The sequence below is a fragment of the Tupaia chinensis genome, unplaced genomic scaffold (assembly GCF_000334495.1).
Source record: "Tupaia chinensis unplaced genomic scaffold, TupChi_1.0 Scaffold144806_1, whole genome shotgun sequence".
Classification (NCBI taxonomy): Eukaryota; Metazoa; Chordata; class Mammalia; order Scandentia; family Tupaiidae; genus Tupaia; species Tupaia belangeri.
In genome coordinates, this window is record NW_006204667.1 from 830,767 (window position 1) to 843,003 (window position 12,237).

General features: G+C 35.9%; 1 protein-coding gene across 9 annotated transcripts in view; it reads right to left on the reverse strand.

The window, feature by feature from the left end:
- CSNK1G3 (casein kinase 1 gamma 3) overlaps positions 1-12,237 on the reverse strand; it is a 151,809-nt gene that overhangs the window by 27,987 nt on the left and 111,585 nt on the right. For 3 of the 9 annotated variants that reach the window (XM_027767864.1, XM_027767862.1, XM_027767866.1), the window contains 4 exons: positions 9,204-9,289; positions 9,002-9,086; positions 6,073-6,221; positions 4,298-4,393 (listed from right to left, as the gene is read on the reverse strand). In XM_027767864.1, coding sequence (XP_027623665.1) covers positions 4,298-4,393; positions 6,073-6,221; positions 9,002-9,086; positions 9,204-9,289 — 416 coding nt within the window. Of the gene's footprint in view, positions 1-368; positions 465-4,297; positions 4,394-6,072; positions 6,222-9,001; positions 9,087-9,203; positions 9,290-12,237 lie in introns of all 9 variants that reach the window. The other 6 variants (XM_006167465.3, XM_027767865.1, XM_027767861.1 and 3 more) reach the window with 3 other exon arrangements.

A 12,237-nucleotide genomic window follows, 5' to 3' on the forward strand; every position in this document is an offset into this window, starting at 1 on the left:
TTTCTCTGGTGAGCACCCTATAGCAAAAACCTCTCCAAAAAAAAAAAAAAAAAAAGACTGAGTTTATATTAGAAAATCAAGCTTTACACATATTTCAAGTAATACAGTTTGTTTCCTAACCTGGTATGGCTATGACTTAACTGCTACATATACTTGCAAAAACAAACAGAGGGCAAAATCTTAGTAGCCTTAGCGGTCTTTCTAGACCATATTAATTTTATTTTTTGGTTAAATAACAAAGAACAGAATTATGAATAGAGTTCAGCAACGAGCTTTCCATTAGGATATGAAATCATGCCATGAGTTCCAAAAAAGGGTTAGTTGTATAAATTTGGGAAGTAATCACTCATGCAAAAATCAGAAAATACCTGTACCGAGCCACCATGTCTGTCTGCTGCAAGGTGAGCTCTCAAATGGTGGGGATTTGCCTGCTGGGAGTCCCAAGCTGCCCTGTGGTCTGCCGACTGCCATTTATTTAATGCATATGGCATGCATGGAAGAAGAAAAACCCAATATGTTAAACATCTCATTCTCATAATAGATAAAACAAATGTATAAAAGGAAATTCAAAATACCCTTACTATTCTGATTCATCATAAGTGCAGTTATCTTTGCATAGGGAATATGGAACGATTTTAGTTAAATTGCTAACTTATGTAATGATCAACACTAAAAATAAAATGGAATTATAAAATTTTAGAATTAAAAGGACTTTACATATCATAAACTTAACCCTTTAACTTTATAAAATGAAGTTAACTAAGAAACAGGGAGATCAAAATGACACACCCAAGAAAGCACTCCAAATAAGTCTGAGTGCACTAAAAAGCCATTCGCTATATTTTCATACTGTTGAGGTTCCTGCAGGTTTTTTGATAAGGAGTTATCCTTAGTAAGGTAAAGTGGTCCTTAAATAGTTGTATTTGAGATCTTAGAAATATTTTTTCCTATTGTTTAGTCCTCTGTTTTTGATTGTTAGGATAACACAAGAAAACAGCAAAGCTCTTTGAAAAGTGAGAAACACTACATAGAATACTATGAAAATATGACAAAAGTAGTGTATTTTGTTTAAAAGTGATAACCTTACACAGACGAATCCTTTCGCTTCCTGGATCTATTTTTATCTGGTTCAAACTAAGGAATCCATTTCTATAAAACAGGCTAAAAATGTTTGATGTTTTTAGATCCCTTGGCAAACATATACGGCCATAACCATAAACTATAATAATCTACTAGTATAATTAATAATAATTTCTTATGAGGGGACAAATTATATGTGGGCAGCACTAATAGAGGGAAAAGAATAAGTGTTCAAGTTCTTAGCAAATGTGTGGTTCTGTAGTCCTGCTCTGCAGGGACTACCTCATCTGAGATGGATGGAACTGTCCACCTTTCACGGAGGCAGACGCGGCCACACTGAACACTTCCCTCGGGTCACAGAGCTCTCAAGCAAAGAGATTCCAACGGCAGAGATTCCAACTCAGAGCCTGCTTCTCTCCCCATAATGCTACCTAGTTCCTCACAACTACATCTATGCTGAAGCCTCTGGGGTTCTTCCCTTCTCTACCAACCAAAGAAAAGGAAAATCTTGCCACAAAGTGCTAAGCACACCAGAGACCAGAGCAACCATTTGGGGCAGAGCGGTGACAATCAAGCAGACACACACATGAACATGCTGGCACTAAGCTTCCTGAATTGAACTATGCAACCCAAGGCTACACACTCTGACATGAAGTACGCCACTGAAACCACCATGACACTTCTAGGTTTCTTCACCAAACCCTCCAAATTTACCATCAGAATTCAGCAGATCTGTAGTTTAAATGGAAATAAACTAGATGAAATTCAATCCAAATCAGACAGAAGAATGAAAATGATGCTAAAACTGAGACTATCTAGGGCAACAGGAAATATCTGAGAGTCACAGAACGCTAACGCAGTAAAAGCTGTGTACACTCTCTTCAGAGTAACAGTTCGACATACCCAGTATTTTATGTATGATTTCTGAATACCCTGAACTTCAAGCGTTGGTTCTCGATCACTAGTCATTAATCTGGGGACATTACGAAGGCTTTAGTCAGTTGAAAGAATCTCTTGTTTTTTCCCCTTTGGCACTGTGAACTGTGGGTTACTCACAGAAATGAAACTGCTTACTGGTTCATAGATACATATTTAAGAATAGATTTTCCTGATACATAACTTATCTATCATGATGAGAACCTTTATATTCAGATCCCAAATTCAATATATAAGTCTATAATAAAGGATTTCCTGAAATTTTATATATATATCTAGATATATATGTATATCTATATCTATATACAGATATATAAATTTATATATCTGTATATAGATATAGATATACATATATATCTAGATATATATGTATATCTATATCTATATACAGATATATAAATTTATATAAATTATATATCAAGAGTTGATTTTCTTGATACATAACTTTTCTATCATAATGAGAATCTTTACATGCAAGTCCTAAATTCAATTTATAAGTCTATAATAAAGGATTTCCTGAATTTACATGTACTTATATATATAAGTAAGTTTACATATACTTATATATATATATACACACACACGCACACAGATATTTTACATGTATTTTCTTTTCCCTACTTTTGGTGCACAGATACAACATGGTTCCTATCCTCAGTGACCTTACATTCCAGCTAGCAAGCAAGACATGTCTGGAACATGTAGAAGGTCTAAAATAATTTATTTTTCCATTTAATTAAACAATAAGAGATTCACTTATTACAATACTTAACAGCTCATGTAGAAAATTCAGAGAACACCAATTATTGAAATTAACTCTGGTTTATAAAACACAAAATCTAAGTCTTGACTTTTGAATGATTTTTTTTCTCTATATATAGCTTCTCATCAGGGTATTCAAATTATCAACTAGTTGTAATTTATATTTAAAGTAATTTATATTGAGGTCCGTAACTGCACCAACTATTCGAGTCAAAATTTTTACCCTAATTTTTTAATTGGTTGTACTTTATTTAGAGCAAAATCTCGTTAAATATGCCCTAAAATGTAACATTTTATTTTGCTACGGTTTTTAAGCTTCCCTTGCATGTTGATGGAATAACAGATGTAGACATAAAAAAGGAATCATATACTATCCTTCTCTTAAAATGGTTATGACCAAAAATTTCTAGACACTCTTAAACCTCAGGGTGAGGGTAAAACGTCTCAGTCAATGATTGCATTTTCAATAAAGTTTCTTCTACAAAATGAAAATACTATTTGAAAATTTCAGTGACTTTTCATGTCTTGACCTAGGAAACATGAACTCTACCTCTCAATCAACGTTCTATGCTTCCTCTCAAACCTACTCAGCTCCCTCTCCACGTCAACTCTACCTTCTCTCTCCTCCACGTAAATCGGACAGACTGCTATTCCTCAAACAAATGCTACATTTTAAACTTCTGCTCTCTATTTTAAAATGTTCACTCCCTCCGAAATTCCCTTATTCCTTCAGTTGCCTTCAAAAATTCCATTAATTTCTTTAGGCTCACCTCAAAAGATACCTTTTCCTTCAAACTCTTTATCTCCACAACTGATCCTCCACGGCACTTTATTAATATGTTTTATATGATGTAGGTTATTCTAACTTGAAATGCAGTATTTATACATTTATTATAATACTCACGAAAACAGTAACACCAGCCCCAAAAATTAAGTTTTATTGAAGGCTTACTATATGTCTGGAATTAACACGTATTATTTCTATTTTATAGATGAGAAGACTGAGGCTTTGAGAGCTTAATTTGCCTGGGGTCAAGACAGATTCATGTGTCTGACTCCAAAGACTAGTGAGCTCTTAACTACACTACTTTAACCTCTCATTCTAAATCACTTCTCAGAGCTTACCCTTCCTCACATCTGCATTTCTACGAGGTGACGAACAACAGCTTTTAAACAGCAGAACCTCAGTACAAATTTACTGAACTAGATTATAACTAGAAAGACCAAGCCCAAATTCATTCCAATATGGTAAGCAAATACTTCCATGCTAATCAAATATTAAATAACTCTCAATGTTTACACTGATTTATACCATTAATTAGGAATTTAATCTTAAGCATTTTAGTTATTATTAAACTAGTAAATAAAAGAAATTAGAGAAAATAGTCCATCTATTGAAAAATGTATGTATTTCAATCCTTTGATAGCTGCATTATGTTCTTTTTATCTACTGAAGAAAAAACTATGCATTTCAGTCTGAAACAAATTAAGGTATGTCATATCTAAAAGGGCAGCAAACCTGGTTTTTGGATTGTTGCATCTTATCTCTGTGTGGATGTGCTTCTCTGTTCGATGACAAAGCAGGATCTTGTTGAACTGTACCCACTGGTGTAGGCTACAACACAATAACAATTGGTATTGATACATTCTACTTCAGAAATTTTATTTAAAATCATTTGTCTAGCAGTTTAAAAGAATAAAAAAAGGACATCATTAAATAAATTAAGGCTTTAAGAAAAAAATACCAACTTCAAAACATGTTGTTAAAGCTAATGAGAGAACAAAGCAACTTTTAGGTGTTTCTAGAATATTGAAATAGTTTTCATTAATTTTTGTATCAATAAAAGAGAGAATTAAAGTCATTACCTTCAGCTTACTTAGTCATATCAAACCAAAAGAATATACTCTATTTCTAAAGCTAATACACACACAGAAAATGTCATTTAGAGAAAATAAAAAGAATAGCTTTTTTAAAAAAATTAAACTGGGATCAGCAGTTAGCGTAATGGCTATGTTGCTGGACTCCCACGTAGTTGACCGCAGTTAGTGTCCCGGACCCAGTGGCTTAGACTCACACCCGGTGTGTGTGCGTGCGTGCCCAAGATCCCAAGAGGGGAAAGGAGAAGGGACTGCGGCGTGGCCATTTCCCCGGGGAGGTGATTTCTCGCTTTCTATCTCTCTGTCTCTCTGCCTCTGTCTTTCTAGTGAGCGTACGTGCCCTATAACAAAAACCTCAAAAAAAAAAATAATTAATTAATCAAATGGTTTATCTTCTATAATTTGACTCAGGGAAGAGGCTCACAAAAACTTTGAATTTTCAGGAACCAGCAGTTAGCGTAATGGCTATGTCGCTGGACTCCCATGTAGTCGACCGCAGTTCGTGTCCCGGACCCGGTGGCTTAAAACTCACGCCGGGCGCGTGTGCGTGCGTGCCCAGGATCCCGAGAGGAGAATGGAGGAGAAGGGATTGCGGCGTGACCATTCCCCCTGGGGGGTGATTTCTCGCTTTCTGTCTCTATGTCTCTCTCTGTCTGTCTGGCGAGCACACGCGCCCTACAGTGAAAATCTCTCAAAAAAAAAAAAAAACTTTGAATTTTCATCAAAGTGAAAACTAATCATGAGACAACATATAAAAAGTTGCGCTTGACATTAGTGTCTAAATCAGGATAAATACTTCAATACAGCATCATTTTAAAAAGCACAGGACCCAAATATAGGACTTTGATAAAATTCAAACAATTGTTTTTTCAGTTTTTTTTTTTTTTTTTCCTGTAGGACAAGTATGCTCATTGGAGAGAGACAAAAAGAGACAGAGAGAGAGCAGGAAAGTGAGGAATCTTCCCCCAGGGTAGATGGCCTCACCACAATTCCTCCTCTTCAGTCTCCTCTTGGGATTTTGGCACTCATGCCCAGTGTGATGTTCAAGCATCCGGTCTGGGACTCAAATCACATGTTGGCCATGGGGGATACAGCACCTTCACCTCCAGTGAAGGTCCAGTGGCTGATCCAAAACTCAAAGAATTTTATGAAAGAATTGGCATGCATACTTTGGAAAACCATAGCTTACACTACCAAGCTGTACAATGATAAAATGTAAGTAAGTAAATAAACACTAATAATATTTAAAAAGAAAAGAACAAAGTGTGAAGAAGAAATGCCCTAAAAAAAGAAAATGAAGTGAATTCTACTAAAAAAGTATTTGTTCTCAACTCTTTACAGTTGAGGAATCTGCACTGTTAAAAAGAAGAATAAAAGCTATAGATAATATTTTATTATAGAGTATAGAGTACTCACCAACTGTTTACCAATCCAGTCATATTCATAATCGAACATGTATCCTTTTCGATCAAACAAGTCAGTAAATAGCTTCCTTAGGTAGTCATAGTCTGGCTTTTCAAAAAAATCTAGCCTTCTTACATAACGAAGATAGGTTGCCATTTCTTCTAGAAAGGACATAAATATTTTTTCTGACTATACTTTTCTGTAATACCCAGTAATAAAATTATTTAAATGTCTAAAAGCACATTACCAAAACTGGAAAAAGTAACAAAATTCTATCGCAATTTAAAACTTGGAGTTGAATTACAATTAAAATAAACAGGGGAAAAGAAAGTCGGGACAAAAGAGAAGTGAGAGGTATAGTTTAAGAACTAGTTATTTTGCTTCATTTTATTCAGAAAGGTTAAAAGTTTTACTTTATAGTAATATTTTTAACAGAAATCTTGGATGGTATTTGAGGTTAAATTGGCTTAATAATGCATGATTGTTTAATTACGAAGCTTCGTATACTACTGATAAATCTAAGAATGTATTTGAAGTATTGATAGACATCGATCTATGTGACAACATCTGATAAATCTAAGAATGTATATGAAGTATTGATAGACATCGATCTATGTGACAGCATCTGATAAATCTAAGAATGTATTTGAAGTATTGATAGACATCGATCTATGTGACAGCATCTGATAAATCTAAGAATGTATATCAAGTATTGATAGACATCGATCTATGTGACAGCATCTGATAAATCTAAGAATGTATTTGAAGTATTGATAGACATCGATCTATGTGACAGCATCTGATAAATCTAAGAATGTATTTGAAGTATTGATAGACATCGATCTATGTGACAGCATCTGATAAATCTAAGAATGTATTTGAAGTATTGATAGACATCGATCTATGTGACAGCATCTGATAAATCTAAGAATGTATTTGAAGTATTGATAGACATCGATCTATGTGACAGCATCTGATAAATCTAAGAATGTATTTGAAGTATTGATAGACATCGATCTATGTGACAGCATCTGATAAATCTAAGAATGTATATGAAGTATTGATAGACACCGATCTATGTGACAGCATCTGCACTAGCTGGCTGGTTTTCCTCCACAGTCAGTAACACACACTCACCAGGGGAGCATTCAAATTCCTAACCTTAACCATGCGCAGTGTTCTAACCAACTGCTAACGAAGCTTAGAACTTGAAATTACGAAGCTTCGTATACTTCTGATAAATCTAAGAATGTATTTGAAGTATTGATAGACATCGATCTATGTGACAGCATCTGATAAATCTAAGAATGTATATCAAGTATTGATAGACATCGATCTATGTGACAGCATCTGATAAATCTAAGAATGTATATGAAGTATTGATAGACACCGATCTATGTGACAGCATCTGCACTAGCTGGCTGGTTTTCCTCCACAGTCAGTAACACACACTCACCAGGGGAGCATTCAAATTCCTAACCTTAACCATGCGCAGTGTTCTAACCAACTGCTAACGAAGCTTAGAACTTGAAAACACAGCGCAGGAGCAATGTCTTCTCTGAATTTCTAGCCAAAGAATAATTTTGGGTAATACACAAATCTCTGTAAGCCACTGTAATTTCCAAATGTCTTATATTTACACTTATATCACACACACACACACATAGATGTAATTTTTTTAAAGGTCATGCTCTCCAGAAGGAAAGAGGAAAACGACATAAAAACGAACAGGAAAAATGATAAGCAATTAGTAAAGCAGAGTGTTTCTCCACCAGGGCACAGGAAGTCGCTGCAGTAAGAAATGATGGGTTACACACAGCTGCTCTTTGGCTCCAACTCATTCAGCATGGCAGTCAGTAAGAAAAGGATCATGCCCAGCCCAAGGGGCCAAAGAAGTAGTTAGGACTCTGTGACCTTTCTCACATAGTAATTCTCCCACTACTCTTCTTTCTACTGAATCACCTGACAACTCTACTTTGGTACCTTCGTGTTTCCTGCACAGCTTTAGATAGGCATCTTAATGATGGCCAGCCAGTCTGCCTACACCTATACTGCTAGTGATTGCCCACTTTGGGATGCCACAGCAAGAAAGAAATGGACAAGATTAAAGTCTGCTGTCAATGAGCACTCTAAGCAGTCCTGAGGAAGAGCTATCTCAGATAGTGATGGTATTATTAAAACAATAATGTCAGCATTGTAAGGGAAAATTAGTGAATAGTGAAGTGAGAAAGGAACTGTCTGTCTTGTAGATTCATATTCAGTTCTGGGTCACTTACTGTTGCTGTACAAATCATACCAGGTAGTTTAATACATTAACAACAAATTATTCTTACATATTACTGACTTAGAAATATTTAATAAAATTGTATTGGCTATAGTTATCATAAATTTACTTATTGCGCTGTTGAAAAAGTCATGACACATTTTTGCACAGAGAAACATAAAAAAAATCATGACTTTCCTAATGATCTAATTAATAAAACAAAATTGTTTTCATAAATGCATATAGCTCCCAAAATGAAATCAGTGTAAAAGAAGTCGGGTCCGTAAGATTTCATTGTACTTTGAAAACTAAACAAAGTCACAGTTCATACCTCTCCTTTAAACTTGACATTGATTAAATGACTAACATTGCACACCAAAACGTTATAGCTGGTATTCTTGGAAAATCTTTTAACTCATTAAAAGTGTGCTGCTGGAAATATTACTTCAGTTGATACTGATCAACACTATTATAAGAGGGATTTTCTTCTGTTAATACCTTTAAGGCATATACACAAATGAGCCCTGTGGAGCATGTAGCAAATGCCGACATCTTTGAAATCGCATTTGAGCTCACAATTTTTTAAAGAATGAAAAATAAATACATAGCGAAACAAGGAAAATGAGCAATTTCTGATTTTGAGTTTAAACTATGCATTAATTGGGCATTATTCTTTACCGGGAAAATTTTCACATAACACTTCTATTGGTGTCGCCCGTTTTGTATCTCCGATTTTCTGATACCTCTCTTTTAATGTGTCAGCCTAAAACAGAAAAAAGAAATAGAATGTAATCATTTGAAAATTATTTACTTAGGAGAAGGAAATTTATTATATACCAATATTTAATGAAATTCAACAAAGATAAATAAAAACAATTACCTTTAAGCCTTGCCAAGGAAGACTGCCTCTCAGAAAATACATGAACATATGACCTAGCGCTTCTAAATCATCTCTTCTACTTTGTTCTGAAATATAAGGAAAAAAATTTCACTTTTCTCTACCACTTAGAACTATAAGAATGGAAAATTGATTCTTTCATTATGTATGAATTTCTTTCCAAAGTTTAATATATAAATACAAAATAGAGATTGAATGCCTATAAATGACAAAATCATGTCTAGTTAAACTTTAATGGTTTTAAACTAAAATAATTGTCCATCTTTAAAATATGCCGTTATGTTTTGTTTGTTTTTGTTTCTTTTTTTGGAGAGGTTTTTCCCTATAAGGTGCATGTGCTTGCCAGAAAGACAGAGAGAGACAGAGAGACAGAAAGCGAGAAGTCACCCCCCAGGGGGGACGGCCATGCTGCAATCCCTTTTCCTCCATTCTCCTCTCGGGATCTTGGGCATGCACACACAAGTGCCCGGCATGAGTTTAAGCCACCAGGTCCAGAACTCGAACCGTGGTCAACTACATGGGAGTCCAGTGACATAGCCACTACGCTAACTGCTGGTCCCCCATTATGGTTGTTTAGATGCTTTGGAGCCTGGTTTACCTGCTTAGATATCTACCCATACAATTACAGATCAAGAGAAAAAAATGCTCCATGGTTAAACAGTCACTGTGTATTATGATTCCATCCTAAAGATTTAAAACACAAGAATGTTGATGGCTCTAAGAAGCCCTAGAGGTAAAAATGGTTAACTTTATTTAATGTTGCGTTTCTTAGGTTTACATGAGCACAAAACTTCCACCCCATGTATTCTTCATTAACATTAAACATAATTAATATTGTGTGTAATATATTTTAAGAAACACTTATATCTGACATATACCAACATTAATAACCCTTCCACTGTAACCAACAACAAAAAAAGGTTCCAGAACAAATTGTCATTTTTTTTGGGGGGGGGGGTTTGCTATAGGGCGCGTGCGCTCACCAGACAGACAGAGAGAGACATAGAGACAGAAAGCGAGAAATCACCCCCCAGAGGGGATGGTCACGCCACAATCCCTTCTCCTCCATTCTCCTCTCGGGATCTTGGGCACGCACGCACATGCGCCCGGCGTGAGTTTTAAGCCACCGGGTCCGGGACGCAAACTGTGGTCGACTACGTGGGAGTCCAGCGACACAGCCATTATGCTAACTGCTGGTCCCACAAATTTTCATTTTCAAGCTGTATTACTGGATTGTTGAAAAAGTCATGACATCTTTTTTTATATACAAAAATGCATCACAACTTTTCCAACAACCCAACAGTACCAAAATGTTGTACTGCACTTAAGTGAGTGATAATCACAGACTAAGATTCAAGGAGATACTTATAAGTTGCTGACTGAATATTTCAATTTTTTTGTCATGTAAGTTCAACACTACAGATTTCTAGATGTTTTAGGGCTGGCAGGTGGCAGGAAGGTTAAGGCACTGGTCTCTCTCAGGGCCGAACATAGTTTGAGTACTGGACCTAGTGGCTTGCTTTCTCAATTTCCCTCCCTCTTTCTCTCTTTCTGTCTCTCTCTGGTCAAATTGAATAACAATAAATAAATAATTCTTTTTTTTTAAGTTTGTAGATGTTTTAAACTAATACAAAAATGCTGTAAACAATGAGAGAAAAATAACATTTTTTAGTAAGAGGACAGTTGCATGCAAGATGTTTAATCCAAACAAATAATCATACTATTTAAGTAGTACTAAATGTTTTCAAAAAAGTATACTTTTCGAAGTACGGGTCTGAACTAACATACAAGTGTCAGAAAAGGTTTTAATGTTTACTATGGACTCTAGCAACATTCTGTACTTATCTTCCATAACATTTTGCTTAAAGAGATCTTTGTTCTATTATTTAATCAAAATCGATCCTTTCACTGGACTGCAAGGTGCAGAAGAGATGTCTCTTTGGCTCCATACACTCAGAGCGGTCCTGGGTGGCACACAGCAAGCACTTGAAACATAATACTGAAATAAGTAAATGAATATTTGAACATATCTAGTACTATAATATATATGTCTCTTTTTTCTTCTTTTTCTTTATTTTTAGATACAGAAGTGTGCATGCTAGCCAGAGAGATGAAAGAGACAGGAAGCAAGAAATCAGCCCCGGGGGGATGGCCATGCTGCAATCCCGTCTCCTCCATTCTCTCAGGATTTTGGGTACACACATGCATGTGCACGCGTGTGTGCACACACACACACACACACACACACACAGCTGTGATTTTCAAGCCCCCAGGTCCAGGACTCAAACTGCAGTCAACCATGTGGGAGTCCAGTGTCTTAATCACTATGCCACCCGCTGGCCCCTATGCCCCTTTTCTATAAGTGTAGGGGAAATATCTAGAAGGATATGCATAAAAATAATGTATATCCCTCATCAGGGCTCTGAGATGGAAGACTGAAAAAGGAAGTTCAACTTCTCATTTTCACCATCCTCGAAATGTGATCAAAGGGACTTTTTTCCTTGTATTTTGTTAAACAATGTAATATAAGCTATTAAAAGCAGCAAAATTTCCCAAAGTAAACTTTAAGTTCATTTTAAATTCACTCATAGAGATGTGACTAACACCAAAAAGACCAGTAACGACCTTTAAAACCAAGATATCAATTCATTAGATTCTGGGAAACTTAAGAATAAAAAATCATCCAAAGAGAAAAAAATTTCTGAACTCTGGTTGAAGAGTCAGATTCACCTTTGAAACTATTAAAAACCTCAGATGAGCAGGTCTACCGTTTGGCAACTGATTCTTTCATTGTGAAGAGGGATAAAAGGAATGTGTGTGTTTGTTTTTTTTCCTTAAGGTTTTTGCCATAGGGCATGTGGACTCACTGGAGGAGAGGAGAGGGGCAGAGAGATAGCGAGGGAAAGTGAGTAGTCCCCGGGGGTGGAGAGGGGATGGCTATGCCGCAATCCCTTCTCCTCCGTTCTCCTCATGGGATTTTGGGCACAGGTGCACACATGTCCTGCACTGAGCTTCA